Source organism: Dipodomys spectabilis, unplaced genomic scaffold, assembly GCF_019054845.1.
Source record: "Dipodomys spectabilis isolate Male_0828 unplaced genomic scaffold, ASM1905484v1 ptg000138l, whole genome shotgun sequence".
Classification (NCBI taxonomy): Eukaryota; Metazoa; Chordata; class Mammalia; order Rodentia; family Heteromyidae; genus Dipodomys; species Dipodomys spectabilis.
This window is the reverse complement of record NW_024870815.1, coordinates 10,922,877-10,942,506: the sequence shown is the minus strand read 5'-3', so window position 1 is coordinate 10,942,506 and position 19,630 is coordinate 10,922,877. Positions and strand designations below refer to the sequence as shown.

The window sequence follows — 19,630 nt, the reverse complement described above, 5'->3', positions numbered from 1 at the left end:
ATTTTCCCATTGATAAGCTAGGTTTTATCCTATGCAAACAGTGTATATATTTTCTTTGTCATAGTAATAGTATAACAATCATGACGAAAATAGTAGTAAGCAATACCCCTTGTCTTCAGAATTTGCAAAAGTTATATATCCACATATACATGCATATATGTGTGTATATATGTGGAGAATAATACTGTTTATACTTATTCTAGTTATTTCATCTGAAAATATCTTTTCCCTTCCCAATGTTGTGGAAGAATGTGTCTCTCAATCATTGCCAGTAATAGCAGTGGCACAATCATGTTTATATTTCAAATATGCTTTTAATTTTCTAAAACAGAGGCAAATTCCTGGTGATATCTTAATGTTTTAGGGGAGTTAATGCCAGAAGGCTTGGATCTGATCTAAAAGGGAATATTTCCCAGATGTGTGGCAGGGTGAAAGGTGGAACAAGGAACAAAAATCAACTTCCTATTCATGTAAGACTGACTTAGGCGAATTTTAAGTAAGGATTAATTAGATATTGAGACCTTCTGAGCAGTCAACTTCACAGCTCCCAGAGATAAAAGCTGGGGGCTGGCCGGCTCAGTGGAAACATAAACCTTATGTTGAGAAATAGAAGAGCAACTGTCACTGTCTCCTTGAACCTCATTTATAATGCTCCTTAAACCAGCTTGGCTTTGAAACTGTAGTATTTTGGAAATGTTAAAAAAAAAAAAGGTTATTTATTAATAGGTTAAACAATTTACAGGTCCTAAGCAGGTGTTAAGTAAATGTTGAGGAGTAAATTACAGAAAATATTTAACTTCTATGGTTACAAGTTCATAAATGCAAAAGGGAGTTTGAGAATGACAAAAAAGAAACTGCTATTAATATAGCTTGTCCTAGACTAGCATTGTAGCAGCAGATACTTTGGAGACACTATGGCTTTAGAGGCTCTAATTCTCTATGAGAAGCCAAGCTGCCTATTACAGACAGAGGAATTTGTTCCAAGTTTATAGTTGTTTACGGAAATTCAATTAAAATTAAAAATGAACAGGAACTAGATCTTGCAAGTCATCCATTGTTAAAGGTTGGTTGTTTTACCTTAACAAAATTTTGCCAGCAGAAACAGCTGTTTTGTGATACCAGTAGTGGTCATTTCAAATAAACTACTTAGATTGTTCAAAACTATGTTAGTTTTGCTTTAGGCTGGAGGTATGGATAAAGTACAAAACAATTCACCTGAAAGGACTTTGATCAAAATATGTCAGCCAAATTATGTGTAAATATGCTTTAACAAAAATAGTAAAAAAAAAAAATACACTTCGTAAAAACTAGATTTGACTTGGGAAAGTCAAAAGGAATCAATTATTGAACCTCTTTGCTAAGAGGAAAGCAAAAAAAAAAAAAAAGAATACCAGTCATTTATTCTACATAGAAATTTATTAGAAATAATTTTCCTGATATGGTCCTCTTCTTCTGAGACCACTCAAAATGATTTTCTGAACACAGAGCACGTGTTCTGATAGCTCTTTTAGATGCAATTATAGTACAGGGTAAGGGGGAAATACACAGAATCTAAGAAAGTAACTTCACAGATAAATGACTACATTTTTTCCCTGCCAATAATATAATTGCTAGCAAAATTTCCCTCCAAAAGCATGTGTATGTCAATAATTTGCTTCAATTTCAAAGTCAAAAATATCTCTGACTTTCTAATGTAGTTTCTTATTATAGTAGTCCGCTAGCAAGGGCAACTGAAAACGAGCACAGTTATCAGGTTCCAATGAGAGGTACCCTCCTCATTCTCCACATAGGCTAAGTGTATTCGGAGAGGTTAAATGAAGGTGAAAGCAGATGCATGGAAAACAGATTTCAAGTGCAGCAGTATAGCAAGCATAGCCCTTGAAGTTTGGGAGTGAGAAGACAGAGAAGGCAATGCCTCTGAAGCTCTAGTTTTGGAAATCAACTTTGTGTAACTGGACAGGACATGAGCCACAAGCCTGTTCAATTAGATCACAGAGCCCAAGACCATAAACCTAATTATTAGCAGTCTCTGTCAACTGGCAAGTTGGAGAAACAATAAAAAGAAGAGCTGAGAATGATGAAAGAGGAAGGGTGTGAAATGGTCGTGCTCTTTCTAGCAGTCTTTTAAGTCCCAACCTAAAGAAAAGCCTTTGTCATTCTCTTCAGAGGTAAAGTGTTGAATGACTGAGAAGGCAGGGAGGGATGAGAAGCCTGTTTGTTGGCTAGAGGAAGAAAGATAGGATCTCCTAACATGTCAGAAAGTCAGAAAGCTGTTAAGCACTCAGGATGAAAACACTCACCAGAGTTTTAGAGTCAACAAGCAATTGTTTATATTTGGTTCTTTGCAGCAAACCTCATTTACCTTCACATCCTTGACCAAGTTTTGGAGACAAAGAACAATGGGATAAGCACAAAGATACTGGACTTTGTAGTTAGAAGACTTAAAAAAAAATCATTTTGAAAAGATTCCCATGACTGCACACGTGTGTGTCGGGAAAGGGGACAAAGTAGTCCTTGGCTTTTGTTATGGGTGAAATAAGTGGACTTTGTAGGAAAAATTTGAGCTAAATAGTTGAATAGTTTTGGTTTAGGCTTAGAATTTGTTTTATTCCTTCTCTCCCTATGCTTGTCCCAGTAGGTGGATTTTTATATGGTCAGTGACATTTTATATGATTCCTAAGTGGGCCATCGAACTCCAAATATTCAATGCCCTGAGTTCAATATACATCCACAAAACATCCACAAAGTGAAGAATCAGTCTCTGGGCTGGAGACTACGCTGAGGTTGCTGTTCTGTAATTCTACCTACCCTGATAAGGACTTTTGACTTTACCCATTGAGCACCTGAATAGAGCTGTAATATGCCGTGTAAGAAAGAATACTTTACTTGACAATGGAGATTAGCTTCCTTTTTCCTGTAGTGTCCTCTTTCGACTCAAGAAATGAACTATAGTGAACAGCAAAAGGAACACACAGCCCTTCTTCTTTCCTCTTTGAGGAAGATGAGCTTGACAAAGTACAGATGAGTACTGCACACATAAGTGTCTTCACATAAGCTAGTTTATTGCAGAACTATCTTTTGTGTACATGCTATGCAAGGAGAGCAGCAAGTAAGAGAGGTTGATGGGAATCATAAAGAGAAGCAGGAAAGATGTTCCCAACAAACTACATATAAGTTTCACCTCTTCCTCACTCTAGCCAAATTTCCTCTTTACTTTCTTCCCTATAACTCTCATTCCTTCCTTGTAATCAAAGATTAGAGATTTGAAACAACAGAAATGGAATATGAAATAACAGCTAAATACAGGTGGTTCATGCCTGTAATCCTTGCTACTCAGAATGCTGAGATCTGAAAACCATGGTTCAAAGCCAGCTGAGGCAGGAAACTCTATGAGACTGTCATCACCAAAAAGCTGAAAGTAAAGCTGTGGCTCAAGTGGTACAGCATCAGCCACGAACACAAAAGCTTGGGGATAGTGCTCAGGTCTTGAGTTCAAGCTCCAGAACCACAAAATGAATAAATAAAAATAAATAAACAAATAAGAAAATAAGATTTTTAGAAAGAAATAAGCAACAAATGAAAATATGCGTGTTTTTCTTGTCTTTAATAACTGCTTAGGAATTTCATTTCAAATTTCAAGGTACACAGTGTGCCAGAGTTTAAGTTTTCCAAGCTTTTTAAGGGCATACTGAGTTTTAAATAATTTCTTCTGATTAAGTTTGGTTTAATTTCTATTGTAAGTTATTTTTCTAGCTTGTTTTTTTTATAAGACATGTGTGTATCATTGATCTACCTACCTATGTTTGTATCAATTGAATAACAATGTCAATGATATATACACCATACTGTGGATCCTGAATCTATTTAAAATATGAGGACTTCAAAAAAATCTCTCTAGAAATTAGATTAGAACACAAAATTTAACATTAATTTGGACATCATTTGTAAGATTCTTATATGAAAATAAACAGGGCTTACTTTGAATTTAATCCAATAATAATTCTCACTCAAGTTTTTCGGTCATTGAATTAAATTAAAATTGTGCTACAGGTATTGTTATTGTTCCTGTCTAGTCTATAAAGATCAGGAGAAGTGGAAGCAATTTAAATAAAAATTGAACACTATGAAACTCTTGGATAATGCTTATTTGACATTTCCATTAATTTATTAACCTAACCTGCTAAAAAGCCAATCACTTCAACCAGAATTGTGTTTTGCCATTTTGATGGTAACTTAACAAGTTATTTTTATATTTACCCAGTGTTGTCAAGCTTCTGTTTTTCCCTAAGCAGGAAGAACACCAAAAGATATCCATCAAAAATTTAATCACTATATATTATAACAAATTATTTAAGTTTAAGTAATAATATCTGTCAAAATTTAAAAGCTAATCAGAATTAAATGATTTAATTTAGAGTCCTTGCAATTTATTGTGTATGTTATTTAATTTTAAGAGACTTTCTTTCGAATGAGAAATATTTTGACAGGTAAACGAAAATGGAAATTTTCCATCATTTTTTTTCTGTGCTGTGCATTGAACTGAGGGCCTTCTTAGGCAAGTATTCTATCCCTTAGCCTGAATTTCCTGCCAGAGATACCAAAAATAAGTTTGAGATAACTTTTTCTTAAATGTTGTTTTTCCAGGTTTTTGTTAAGTTTTAAGAATTGTAGATAAAATTTGAAATGAGCACAATTAAACATTTAGTTCAACAAAATAAACATCAGGAAACTGGTATTTGAAAGGGATGGAGTGGGGTGCAGCATCTTTACAATAGAATTAAATTAAAAAAAAGAATCCAGCATATAACCTACAAAGTTAAGAATAGTGAGGCAAGAATAAGAATAAGAATGTTAAAAAGGGTGACATGGATCTAGATGCATCAGATGCATAAACTGCTTTATAAAATGGCAACTCCTTTGTACAACTACTTAAAGATAATTTTTTTAAATTTAGAATTAGTTTAAGTATATAAATATTAGAAGCCATGGGTCACATCTACAATCCCAACTATTTTGTGGAAAGAGATATAAAGGTTATGATTCAAGCTCAGGAAAAAGTATTAGGAAGAGCCTGTCTCAAAGAACAAACCAGGTGTGGTGATTCATACCTGCAATACCATCTCTGCTGGAGTTACAGGTAGAAGAATGGTCTCACAAGGCCATCAAGAGAGAAAAACTCAAGTCTTTGTCTGATAAATAATTAAAGGCAAAAAGAGCCAGAGTTATGGATCAAGTGGAAGAGTCCTTGAATAGCAAACACCAAGGCCTGGAGTTGAAATTCTAGTACTGCCATAAATAAACATTGCAAGATATCAAAAAGAAAAGCAATTAAGTCAATTTGTGTCCTTGCTTTTTTTGTTGTTTGGAAATTTATTAGAGTTTGAACTCAGGGCCTCGTTCTTCCTGAAAATATTCACCTTCTCCACAAGTTTTTACATGGGAACTTGGGATCATGTTTTTGCTTAAAAGGCAGGTGCTTTTTTTTTTTTTTTGGGTCCAGTCGTGAGGCCTGAACTCTGGGCCTGAGCGCTGTCCCTCAGCTCTTCAGTTCAAGGCTAGTGCTCTACCACTTGAGCCACAGCGCCACTTCCGGCTTTTTTCTTTTTGCTTATGTGGTGCTGAGGAATCGAACCCAGGGCCTCAGGCATGCAAGGCAAGCACTCTACCACTGAGCCAACTTCCCAGCCCAGCAGGTGCATTTTTAAAAGAACATATGCTGAACCAGTTTAAAAGTGAGATTTTTACATAAAATATCATACTGAGATTATAAACACAGCTCATAATGGGTGATGTAGAATTTTTCTTTTTTTTAATTTTTCTTTTTTTTTATTGTGAAAATACTGTAGAGAGGGGTTACAATTACATGGGCAAGATAATGAGTACATTTCTTATCAAGCATTGTAGCCTCCTCCTTTGTTTCCCCTTCCCATCCCTTCCCATCCTCCCCCCACTACCCCCACCCAATCCTCCTCACCCCCCCCCACCAAAGTTGTAAAGTTCGTTTTCGACATAACGACTTGCACTTCTCATTGTTGCAATGGGTCCACCTGTATCCCTATTTAAACGACTTGATAATTCGTTAATCCAATACTTAAGGGCAACAGAAGTATTCAATAAACATTATAAAAGGATGTTACTTAAAAGACCATTTCCCATATATAAAGACAAAATCAAGTCACATTATTTGCATCCTAGTGCTCATTCTTCTTAGTTTTATCTCACTTAGTGAACATTCTCCCTCCTCCCATTTGGTAAAGGCAAATACCTGTTCTCAGATGATCTCTCAGTTCAGTGCCTCTCTTCTCATATTGTCTATGCTTAAGTGTCTGATTCATCTGTTTTAACATATTTATATGTTTTTATATGCCTGCAAACTGTCATGGCAAAAACTTACTGTTTCTGGGAAAATCCTTTCTCCATAATACTCTATAATACACCAGCTATATGCAATACTGCTGTCAACAGGTGAATGTGTGACTATGTCTCTTTCTGTCTGTAACCTAGAGTTCTGCTTTCTTTATTTACCAAATGCACGTTTTGCAATGATAGGGAGTCTCTATAGGTGTTGGAGATAAAGCATCCTCAGTACCTCAGTGTCTGACCAAACACTGGCAATCTCTAACCAAGAGAGCCATGACCTGCTCAAATATCTGGATTAAGTATTCTCTTTCCAGAAGAGGCTAGCATGTCTTATTATCAATATCATGAGTTACCAAAATCCACTGTATAGCAGGAGATAAAAATAAATCCGTTTTACAGTTTGGCAAGACTGTAAATACACAGATTGTCCATATATAATAATTTCAAAATGTACATACCACATCAACATGCTTATGCTCCTTAGTAATTATTATAATCACCTGCTTTCTAACCAGAGGCTAATTATGTGCTATTCCACACCAGGTTGAAGGCTTGCCAAACTTGCAACATATATGTGAAATTGGACCCTCTCAGACTTGTTCTACATTAATATTTTTCTACATGGAACTATTTGTCCTTACAAATTTATAATTTATGAATCATGCAATGCATCAGGTGGGATTTTTTTTTTATGGAAAACATCTCATCAAGGTGCACTTTACAAATCCATTTTACCTAGGATTAAGAAGAAAAATACTATAATTAGTTACCTTAAAGAAATTCATAAAGTTAGTGAATATGGTTGGCATTGTACTGTGCTGTCTTTACATTAAATGTTTGGATGCTCATGGACATCAGTTTTGGAAATGTGATGAAGTTCTTTCTACAGGTACTTGGCTAAGCCTTCTGTTTCTCAGAGTCTCTCGCATCATCTATTACAGAAGAGAATGGTATAGGAAGCACACAGTGTCTACATTTCTTGAAGTTCTTCTCTAACTCAACAATTTGCTAAAAACATAGTCTTTTCTTAAGTTTTAAGTACTTTCAGTGTTTCCCACTAGAAAAAATTATACAGTGGACTTTCATTATTTTCATTCATTTTTGAGACCCTGAAATCCGTATTTTATTAAATTAGCCTGACCAGAATTTTTAATAGTGCCTAGGAGGCTTTCAAAATGTCCTAGAAGTTAACTTTGGGGTGAGAAAGAAAGTCTGGCAATCAGGATATTTTCCAACACTTCCTTATCAGAACACTTCCAATTTAGGGACTCTTGTACTAGTGCATGGTAAATTTCAAATAGTATGTGGAATTTTTTCATAGATTTTCCTTTATTTTCATATGGCTGATGTATAGAGCTTTTCCTATACAAAATAGCAGAATCTCCTTCCTTCTAGCGTTCAATGAAAAGAGAAGCCGCTCAAGGGATCTCTTTAGATTTTTTTTCCTAAATGTGAAATTCAAGAGTTACAATAACAATAGTGTTGTAGCTAAATCTGAGGTGTGACTAGGATGCCATGATAAGAAATCAGGATTTCTAATTTTCCAGACTTTTTGAAGCATTTCATTACAAGAACGTAGAGAGAAACGACAAAAAGAATAAATAGCTTTATAAAATTTTAGAAAAATATATCTTCTGAGAGAGCAGAGTGGTTGCCCTCACAGGAAGAAACATTTTAAGAACTGGCTCTTTTCTCTGCTATCATTTGAATGAACCTCCCCATCTTTTTCCAGTTATCTGCGGTTTTAAGACTCTTCTGTTATGAGCTATTTCCCACCCTAAATCCCATTGCAGAATGGGTCTAAATGTCAATAATCGTGAGTGACACACAAGATTTTCTAGGTATTTACATTTCCAAAAACTAGCAAAAGAACCATCATTCACTTTGTGAGTTAGTTGAATTAGTAGAGGTTGTTATGAAGAGTCACAAATGACCGCCTGCTCTAGAAAATGTCATTTATGCCTCACTGTAGATACCTCCTAAAAATACAGATTGTAATTGTTAGGTTTTTAAAAAGAGGTTCCCAAGTAAGAACCACACATGCACGTGGTATTCAGGTAAAGGGTAGGTTTATTCAGTAGACCTGCTGGGACCAAGCCAGGTTGGCACTCCATGCGGCTGGCAAAGAGGGCGTCTGGCCATGGCCGAGGCCTTATCTAGGGGAGGGGAGGGAAAGGTGTGACCAGGTAAAGGAAGGTGGGACCAGGTGGGAGAAAGGTGTGGCCACATCAGATCCAGATGTAACCTCAGCAGTGTCCCAGTTGCCTAGGTAACACAGGTACTGGGTGGGGTCTGCTCACCATCCAGGAGTAGACCTTACAGTAATATTTGAAGCCAGAGTACTAGTTCAGTACTGATAAATAATTGAGTATTATTAACACATTTTCATGAACTTAAATAGACTAAACTTCCTCTCCATTAATGAAGAAAATAAATTAGATGACCATATGCCAATATTAACTGAAAATGATCGATAGAAGACCTGGACTCATATTTCACTTGGAATTAAAATTCAACAAGAATTGATCTTGAACATGATTCAATGCTTTATTTACAAATTTAGAATAGTGTCCCTAAATTGTATTGCAAGTTTCTCATGCTTTTAATAGTAGGTCAATGACAATTATCAAATGACATCTGTTAATCAAGTAAAGCCTGGAATTAACAAGTGCTTTAGAATTTACTATTGTCCTCATTAACAAGCTCAAGCTGACCACTGAGTTTATCTTGAGACTTGAATAACCATCTAGTTGATCTTCAGGAAATTAGAAAAGACGTGTTTTTCTTAATTATTTATGGAGAGATGGCAAAAATTTTTCTAATTCAGGACTGGTTTCTATCTATGATTCCAAGTCAATGTCAAGGGCATCTGAAAGAACTATGGCAGATAGAGAAACTAAATAGCTCTACCACATTACACTCAAAAGGCAGCTAAGGTCTGTAACAGGCAGGGCAAGGTGGATTTGCCTTAGATTAATGATCAGCCTACTCTGGTATCCTTTTAAAGATGAGATCATTCCAGAGAAAATACATTCTTTCCATCCTGGATAAAGAATGGTGGATAAAATGAATCTCTGTTGCTTTGAAGCAATTTCATGACAATGAATATCACTTTAGGGGGCCATAAATGCCTTTCAACATAATTAGCCCTTTCAGAATGTCTGTAAATGTAGCTGAAAACCCTTCAGTTTCCTTCCACCTGCAATTCTACGCTCTTATTAAGAAGGAAAATAACACAGATTCTGATTGATGATCATCTATTGCAAGTTTTTTAAAACCCTGACCATAAAATGCGTCTTATATATTTGTACACAAATTCCAAACTTCTCCTAATGTCGGTGTCAAGAATCCTACAGCTGTCAAAAGCAAACGAAAGAAATGTCTTCTTTTCACAGTTTTAAAAAGCAATGTTTAGTGGTAGATTGCTGCCATTATTTGTGCCTCTTCCTGTTTGTGGTTCTTCTCTGCACATGTTTCTGCCAGTGTCTTTTCCCATCAAAGCCTCTGACTGGTAATGCACAGAGCAGTGTGTGGTCCATAGACCAACAAAATCAACACAGTCTGGAAATCAATATGCTAGAGCAGCTAATTCTATAGCTCCCACATAGATCTACAAAGTCAAAGATCTAGCAATCTGTTTTTAAACTAGCTTCCAGATGGTTCTGATGCAAGCTGGAGTTTGAGAACCACTGGTATAAATTAATTTATCACCTTCTGATTCAACAGGTAGTAAATACATAACAAATACCAAGGTAGGCTGCACACAGTTCTGTGAGCCACATGCAATTAGTCCCAACTTGAAAATGAAAGACTAAGACACAGGGAGTATATAATCCACTAATCTAAGCTAACATAGCTATTAAGTATCTAAACTGAGATTCAAAGTGCTTTAGAACAGCTATTACTTACTTTCTTCCCATTTCCACTAACCTCCTTCCAAATTTCCTGGCATAACTTTACTTCTCCTTTAAAAATTTGAAGAAGTGGCCAGGCATGGTGGCTCCAGCTTGTAATGTTAGCAACTTGAGAGGAGGAGATTGGCAGATAGAAGTTTGAAAATAACCAAGAAAGAGAGAGAGAAAGAAAAGGAAGAGAGAGAAAGAGAAAGAGAGAGAGAAGGAAAGAAAGAAAGAGAAGGAAAGAGAGAAAGGAAAGAAGAAAGAGAGAGAGAAAGAGAGAAAGAAAGAAAGAAAGAAAGAAAGAAAGAAAGAAAGAAAGAAAGAAAGAAAGAAAAAAAGAAAGAAAGAAAGAGGAAGGAAGGAAGGAAGGAAGGTGTGGGGACAAACAGAAGTTTGTAAGACTCCAGTGTCAATCAATAGGCCATTCCTACATACAATTAACATAAAAATCTGGGATTTGATTTTTTAATGAGTTTTATTTCATTGCTCTGTTATACAAAAGATTTGAGAGTCTTATCGTTTTCTTAAAATTAACCTTAAGTATTTGTACAAAAGGGGTTTCACCTGAACAGGTCAGTTTATGAGTACAATGCATCTTGATGAATGTCACCCCTTTTAAATTTCTAACATCTAAACTTTGTCAGGCACATTCAGACCTTAGTAGGGAAGAAAAATGTTCCCTACAGTTAGGGAAGTAAAAAAAAATAAAGGGTGTGTGTGTGGGAGGGGGAGGCCATAGACTATATGGAAAGAAAGGCTTTCAGTGACCAAATCTAGAAGCAACGTGTCCCATTACTACTGGGTGTGGTCCATATGTGGTCTATATCCAGAATGCCATTAAGCACAAATGCAGTTAACAACCCTGGGTAGCTCTACAGGTGTTTTCAGATTACAATCGAAAAGATTAGTTTGGGAGTCTGATTACAATTTTGGAGAAGGAGAGAGGGCTTTCGTTTTTAGGGTTAGGATTTATATATTTCAGTATACGAATCTTGATACATTTCAGTACAGTGACTAAAGCTATCAAACTATAGAGCATCATAATCTATTTTGAGTTAAGAGAAGTAAGTTATAAGAGAAAACTATCAGACGTGAGTGGTTCTGAACTCATGAGGCTCTAGGTACATGGTATTTATAATCTGCTTTGTTAAATGGCAACTCTTTTGCACAACTACTATAAGATAATTAAACAAAACTAAAGAAAAACCAAGTATATGTTCTCATCTAGAAAAGAGAAGGCAATTTACATGGAAATCTTGACCTTCGGGTTATTCCACGTACAGAACATCTGCTACTAGATAAGAGCTGATTTCTTTTTAATGTGTGTTCCAGTACTAAAGCTTGATCTCAAGGACAAGACAATCTCCTTTAATGACTAGCACTTCCACTTTTTTTCTCATTAATTGGAGATAAGAGTTTCCTCAAGTTGTCTGCCTGGACTGGCTTTGAACCAAGATCCTAATATCTCCGTCTCCTGAATAGCTAGGATTACAAGCTTGAGCCATTGGCACCTGGCTTGTTCCAACATATAAGTTTTTGTGGGTTTTTTTAAAGTTATTTTTGCACTTCTTAATAGAATTACAGGGGGCTTGCTGAGAACTGTAATTGGTTTTTTTAACCTTTTCACAGTAAACAGTTAACTATGGAGCCACATTTAATTATTGAACATATTATGTGCAATGTGTTGTTTAAGATATTTCCAAACAAAAATGAATAAAAGTTTGAAAGAAAAAAATACACAATGTACAACACAAATCACTCTATTACAAAATAAGACATGTGTCATATAGAAAATAGTCTATTAATTTACTAGATGATGAACAGTATCATAGAAATAACTTACATTTTATTATTATCACTGTATTACATTTTAACAAACACAATCCAACAACATGTATTTTGAAGCAGTATCTACTTTGGGTGAAGTACTTCTAGTCTGTACAAGCTGTTACAAATCTGAGCCTTAACTCTTACCATCGCTTGTCACCACTTTCTATCTGGTTGCCTGCATTCTAGTTGGTAAGCCAGACTTCTGTTTTATTTCTGAAAATGTCCCACTGTCTCATGTTTAGGATTTTGCTCATGTTTTCCCACCTTCCCCACTGAACACTTCTTACTCTTCATAGTTCATCTTAAGTCTCATGTCCAGTGATACGTGTGTGTTGTCAACCCAGCTTGTACAAGCTGCCTCGTCATTACGCTAGGTTTCCTTGTAACATGTTTTAATCATGATTCTCTGTATATTTATCTTCTTGTTCACAGTAAGTAGGAGGAATTTCCAAAACCAAAACCACATTTAATCTGAGTCTGCATTCTCAGTTCCTAACACAATGCCTTTATCTTCTTAGGTCCTCCCCCTTTCAACCCCCTCCTCCCGGCAAAGTTGTAAAGTTCGTTTTCAACATAGCGTCCTGTGCATCTCATCCTTACAATGGGTCATCCTGTATCCTTACTTCAGCATTTTATTATTTCCCTTTCCCTCCCCAAATTAGAAAAATGTATATACAAGATGCAGGGCACCAGAATCAAATACAATGACAACAGGGGTTGTACCACGGGGGAAGAACATACAACCAAAAAAATCACAAAGTGCACAGATTGTCAAAACCAAGAGATTCATATTTTGAGGGACAATCACAAAAATTCATTATTTGAATATGTCTTTAAATTCATAGGGAACCTTATTTGCATGAATGAAAATTTCTGTTATTGATGATAAACTGCTGGGATATTGCTTTCTTTGAAAAACAAACTGATTTTGAAATTATATCACTTTTAGATAACTGTAGAACGAGTCATATAATTTACTGGAAACATAGGGAGCTTCAGTATCTTCTTCATTCACTTTCTCTCAGGAAGCTCTTGAATGAACATTGAGTTTTATACCAAATATAAACCTAGAAAATTACAGGCTACCTATGTAAAAATCATCAGACAACATTCCAAAATGAAGCTCTATTTCAAAAGTAATTTTACAGCAAATTAGATCATCATCACCAAAGAGCAGAGAACACTGGAGAAATTCCTTTTGAAAAAGTAGAGAAGTCTTCTAGTCTCAATCCTTCAGAAAGTCACATTTACATTTGTAAATGTTTAAAATAAATATAGTCACTGTCAGCTGGGAGAATGTGGCCTAGTGGTAGAGTGCTTGCCCAGCATGCATGAAGCCCTGGGTTTGATTTCTCAGTACCACATACACACAGAAAAAAAGCCGGAAATGGTGCTGTGGCTCAAGTGGTAGAGTGCTGGCCTTGAGCAACAGAGCTCAGGGACAGTGCCAAGGCCCTGAGTTCAAACCCCAGGACTGGCAAAATATATAAATGAATAAATAAAATATAGTCACTGTCCAAAGTATAACTTATTGATATATGGTGCACCTAAAACTTGTTTTTGGAATGTAAGGGGGCTATAAATCACCTAGGTATTTCTTTTTCCTTCTATCCTTTTCCCTTTCCTTTTTTCCTTCCTTCCTTTGTTTTCCTTTTTTCCCTTCTTTCCTTCCTTCCTTTCTTCCTTTTTATTTCTTTCCTTTCTTCCTTTCATCCTTTTTGTGTATTGGGGATTGAACCCAGAGCCTTATGCATGCTATGCAAGAGCCCATATTGACAGTGTCTTCCCACCTGAGCTACAAACAAACACACACACAAAACAGCATACAGATGTGTTGGAGCATCACATAATGCCCTGTGAGATATAAAATATGTTATAAATTTTTAAAATCCTTTTCAAGTTAGCTTTATCTAGGTAAGTTGAGTGATTCTTTAGATACTGAGTTTCCATTTGTGATAAAATAGACAGGGACTTCTTAGCTAAATGTGATCTACCTCATGCAGCCTCAGTGAAGGATTTGGTAATATCTATATCATAAGCTTCTACTTTTAAGTAAACTCAATCTTGTTCCTGTATCATAATCCCACCATCACTTTTCATTTGTTTCATTTTTTCCTTGGCTAAATTATTCCTTATTGCTGTCTTTTCTGTGTATTTCCACTTTGCAATTTAGTGACATTATGCACTTGCTTTTTGAGTAAAACAATTAGGTAGTACCCTAAATATTTAATGCCAGAATTCAACCTCCTGCCTTGCTCTGTATCACGTGGTAAGACTTTAGGACTTAGACATTACTCTTCATGACATAGCAACATGCATTAAGTCCTAATGTGCGATCAGTGTGGTTAGACAGTTTTGCAAGAGGACTCACTTGCAGAAATAGGAAGGAGAAGAAAGGTATTAAAGAGAGAAAAGTGAGAAACTGAGAGCAAGACAAGCTGAAAAACCAGAGGCTTAGATGTTAGGCCAAGCATAATGCCCTGTAGCACCATAGAGTACTGTAATACATCATATCACCTAGCATCTTCTAGTATCTTCTGCCTGTTCAACTGGAATTATACATAACAATAACTCCTTAGAGGGCTACTATGGAAGTTAAAGAAATATTTTAAAAATACTTTAAAATATGCAAATAAATGTGGTATATGTATTTAATGGTAGAAGGCATAAACGCTAGGATGGATTACAATGAAAGCAATGGCCAGCATGAGGAAAGGACTGTTAAATATAACAATGTTGTCTTCTTCACTCTTCAAAAATTTTTTATTAGTTTGAGTTTACAACTAGAACAATGTACTTTCTCTGTGCTAGATCAGACACTTTGTACAGGATACAGAGAAAGAATATTCCACAGCATATAGTCTTGGCCCAAGTCTCTGATTAGGCTTTGCAGTTACCAAGTGCTAGCATTTCCATTAGTCCAAAAAGCCAGCTTGTGAAGAGTAAGATGCTAGTCCCATCGTAAGAGTGTGCTACTGTGCCGCTCTGGAACGCATATGAATGTACCCTTTGTATGTAATGTTTATTACAGTGTTTCTCATGCTAGGTGATACCTGAAAAGTTATAATTTGTGATCATCTTATGGAGTGTTGTCTGTTCTATTCAGGATTTACATTTAAATGATGAAGTTCCAAAATGTAGAACTATGGAGAAAAACTTCCCTCTAAAAATGAGTGAGATCCTAAGCTCTCTTTAACATGTTGCATGCACTGTCTCATTTATCAACACTAGATTGTAAGAGAGAAGTTACTATGGTGCCCACTTTGTAAATAACATTGAGACACAGAGACAGTTCTGTGATTTGTCCTATGGCCATTACTAATAACACATGCAGAGCCAGGGGTCAAAACCAGATCTTCTGGCTCCAGAGTCCACATGCTAATTGTGCTGCTACTTCCCTACCCTACCTTTCTAAAGAGTTGTGAAATAAGTGGTTTTCATTCCTGAGATTTTCTTAACCTGAAATGTGTGGGCTGTTTGAGCACAATATCAAATGCTTTCCCTAAAGCTATCTCCAAACTGTTCAGACAAAATCATCTTTAGACGCACCAATCTAAACTTTTCTATTAAAAGGGAAAGGACCTGACTGTTAGTTACTAACTCTCATCAGTTTTCCCCTCTTTCTAGAAAAAAATTTCAGCAATCCAGGTTATTGATTCTGTTATTTTAAAGACTGTGTGGATGTTGGAAGTAATCAGTCTATATCTCAGAATGTCCACACGTTTGCCAAAAACGAACTTATCAGTTAAGTATAGCCAAGAGATTTAGTTTATCTAAGTGTCCTACAAAAGAAAAATAGTTTACCAATGTTTTTACAGATTGAGGTAAATCTGACATATCATTGACATATGCTATGGATTTAATTTAATACCATAGTACAGATGTGGGCTCTGATAAGGGTTTGTGAAATCTAGGCTAAGATGAGTAAAGTTGTTTCAATATTTATGGGGTTTGAAAATGCAGAGTTAGCAAAGGAAGCATTTTAATTAAAACAATATTTTCCTGTATATGGAAGGGAATCCTTTTAAAGCTTTACTACTTGTTCCCTGGGTTTGCTTGAAATACTGGTTAGGTTTGGGTTGTTTTTTTGTTTTTTGTTTTTGACACATTTAAACAGGTTTGCTTTCCTTTCTTTTCCCTCACCCCCAATTTCTTTTAGCCTTTGTTTCTAGAGCTGAAAAAATATACATAATAGATTACAAGTGTTTTCTTTTTGTCTTGGTCATTTATCTGTCTTTTCAAGTAGGTGTAAAGAGAGCACAGAAATAAGAGAGACAAAAGGTGAACCAGGCTGGGAAAGTAGCTCAGTGGTAGAGTGCTTGCCTTGCATGTATGAGGCCCTGGTTTTGATTCCTCAGCACCACATGAGCAGAAAAAGCCCGAAGTAGTGCTGTGGCTCAAGTGGTAGAGTGCTAGCCTTGAGCTGAAGAGCTGAGGGACAGCACCTAGGCCCAGCGTTCAGGCCCCACGAAAAAAAAAAAGTGAACCAAAAAATGCAGCAGTGGTATCTCACTAGACACTATGTTGAAAATGAACTATATACAACTTGTGGATGGGGATGGGAGGGAAAACTGGAAGAGAGCAAAGGAAAGAGGTAAAGATGTTTGACAAGAAATGTACTCATTACCTTACTTATGTAACTGTAACTCCTCTGTACATCACCCTTACAATAAAGTAAAATAAAGTTAAAAAGAAAAGAAAGACATTGTCTAAAAGGAAATTCACTCCTTCCCTGACATATGTAATAGAAACCACTCTGTACAAAACCTTTTTAATAACAATGAAAAATTCTAATATATATGTATGTATACATAAATAGTAGAAAATCGTTTCAGCTGATTTTACTTTGTCAACTAAATTTGTACAATGTTTACAATCAGCTTTTGTAAATTATATGTTTTAGGTATCCTGGAAATAACATCAGTGGAAATTGGAGTTGTTGCCGTCAAAGCCATTAACAGCAACTATTACTTAGCCATGAACAAGAAGGGGAAACTCTATGGCTCAGTAAGTATTCTGCTCTTGTTTACAAAATCCACCACACAAATCCATGGCCACAGTTTGGGAATGTTTATTCCACACATTGAAAAGCTTGTCATTGTTCTATTGCTGGTAAATAGAGCACAATGGACAGATCTTTTGAGTCTCAAGGGCCCACACAGCAGCTTATCCAACTCTGCCACACAGGCTGTTGCTGGCGTTTGTGAATCAGATACATAGAAGCATCTGGTCAGATTGGCACCGGAGCTGCAGAAATTTTGGGGAAGAAGACTCTGAACTGAGTAGGTTGGCGGTGTGTGTGTGTGTGTGTGTGTGTGTGTGTGTGTGTGTGTGTGTGTGTGTGCTGTTTTATAGCTGAAGGTAAAATGGGATTATGGTTTACATTTTGTTAAAAATCAGAAATGAGGAAGTATACCAAAAAACACATTGTTTTGTATGTTATTCAAGGAAGCCTAAAGATTCCTTTTTTCTAGACAATAATCATTAATTTGTATTGTTCTTGAACATCATCAATGGAAAAATATTCTATACCATTCATTGCAGGCACTATGCTGATAGTGCCTGCAAGCAATACCAAGTATTAGTATGTGTGAATTCCTCTGCCGCCTGCAGTGAAACTCGCCCCAGTTCTCTTATGGTCACATTTAAATTAACAAAGAGCTAGTTTAGAATTAAAGTCATTAACATTGCAATTGTAATTAAAACTGAACTATAGACAGTATAACAATTTATCTTGCTCTAGACATTCACACAATGAGACCAAAGGAAGATATTCTTAGGAGAGGATCACAAAGGCTCAATAGCATAGGTATATGATCAAATAAAATGATGTTTATTGAAATGAACTCCAAGCAATGGAAACAAGAGATTTTCTTGTTATTTTGGCTTTGGTTTTGTTCTTTTGTCTCCTTTGTCACTGTTTTTGTTTTGTATGTAAGTTCATGTACACTTTGGGGAGGGTAAGAGGGAGCACAGAAATGGTGGGACAAAGGGTGAGCAAATGCAGCCGTGACGCTCACTAGACACTGTTGAAAATAAACTGTACAATTTGTGGGGGAGAAGGCTGTGAGGCAAAAAACTGGGACAAAAAAGGAAAGAGGTGACGCTGTTCAAAAAGAAATGTACTCATTACCTGACTTACTTAACTGTAACCCTCTGTACATCGCCTTTATAATAACAATAAAAAATTATCCATTTGCTCTTTTGTGAAGAAATATGTTGATTAAGTGTATGAACATCTACCTGCCATATGCCAGATACTTTTGGACATATCTTTGATAAGGCTTAATTTCAAGTAATTTAATATATATCAACATGTTAACAATTATGAAATAATTACATAACCCATACTTGTTAAATACAAGGAAGACTTGAGAACAGCACGGTAGCCCTGTGATAAAGGTAGGAACTGTGCGTTAGTATCTTAATTACTCAAAGGGTGACATAACTTGACTGGTTTGTGACTGTAGTTGCATTTTTTTATCCCAGTCTCAGCTTGATCAAGGAAATGCTAAATGAAATAAACTTTTTATTTCTGGGTCCCATTCTAGGAGGAGTATATAAGCTAACTATCAAAGTTGTACTACATGTTGGAGGCTCTATACCAATATCAATGTGAGGAAATAAAACATAGTTCACGTAAAACTCATGGTTTTGCTCACCTGAAAGCACTAATTCAAGTCTAAAAATGTGTTTATAATACTGACTCAGTAATTTGAGCCATATGATTTCAAACGCATAATCTATTTTGTGATTAGGAGTTTTACTCTACTGTGGTTGACATTACATATTAAGCACACCACTTGAGTAAAATGACAACTTGCAGTCATAATTATGGGCTGTGGTGGTTCTTCAGATGGTTTGGGTCATGTCGAATCCTCACCTTTGGAATGAAATATTGTTTTTCCTTTGCAGAAAGAATTTAACAATGACTGTAAGCTGAAGGAAAGGATAGAGGAAAATGGATACAATACCTACGCCTCCTTTAACTGGCAACATAACGGCAGACAAATGTATGTGGCATTGAACGGAAAAGGAGCGCCCAGGAGAGGACAGAAAACACGAAGGAAAAACACCTCAGCTCACTTTCTTCCGATGGTGGTTCACTCGTAGAGGAAGACAGTGTTGGTGGATATCAAAGGCTCTTTGGCCAAGAACAGTTACCATTCTTCATGAACGTGATAATACTGAAGGCAAACACGTCACAGACATCTGCTCGTTGTAATGAAAGGAAGCCTTTGGAGATGTTTTTATTCACTGCTGACGTACCTATAATGTTCTTTTCATTAGCTCTGTGTCATGCCTTATAACCAAGATATAGGCAGATCGAATGAGATGGAAATTATTCCCAAGAGAACAACATTGTGGTTGAGTATTTTTTTTGTCATTATTGTCGTCATTGCTGTTCGATTGTTTCTGTTTGTTTTTATTTTTTATTTTTTTTTTGGTTGAGCTTTTGTTTTTGAAACCTCTGAGATAGAACATGAAACAATCTGCTGAATGATCTTCGGGAAAGTTATTTATGGAATACGAACTCATAT

The 19,630-nt window shown here is 36.0% G+C and overlaps 1 protein-coding gene across 1 annotated transcript in view; it reads left to right on the top strand.

The window, feature by feature from the left end:
- The window catches only part of Fgf10 (fibroblast growth factor 10), a 72,137-nt gene extending 52,721 nt beyond the window's left edge, over window positions 1-19,416 (top strand). Inside the window, exons 2-3 of the mRNA XM_042690625.1 lie at window positions 16,993-17,096; window positions 19,005-19,416. Coding sequence (XP_042546559.1) covers window positions 16,993-17,096; window positions 19,005-19,202 — 302 coding nt within the window. The 3' untranslated portion in view covers window positions 19,203-19,416. The remainder of the gene's footprint in view (window positions 1-16,992; window positions 17,097-19,004) is intronic.
- The last annotated feature ends 214 nt before the right edge of the window (window positions 19,417-19,630 follow it).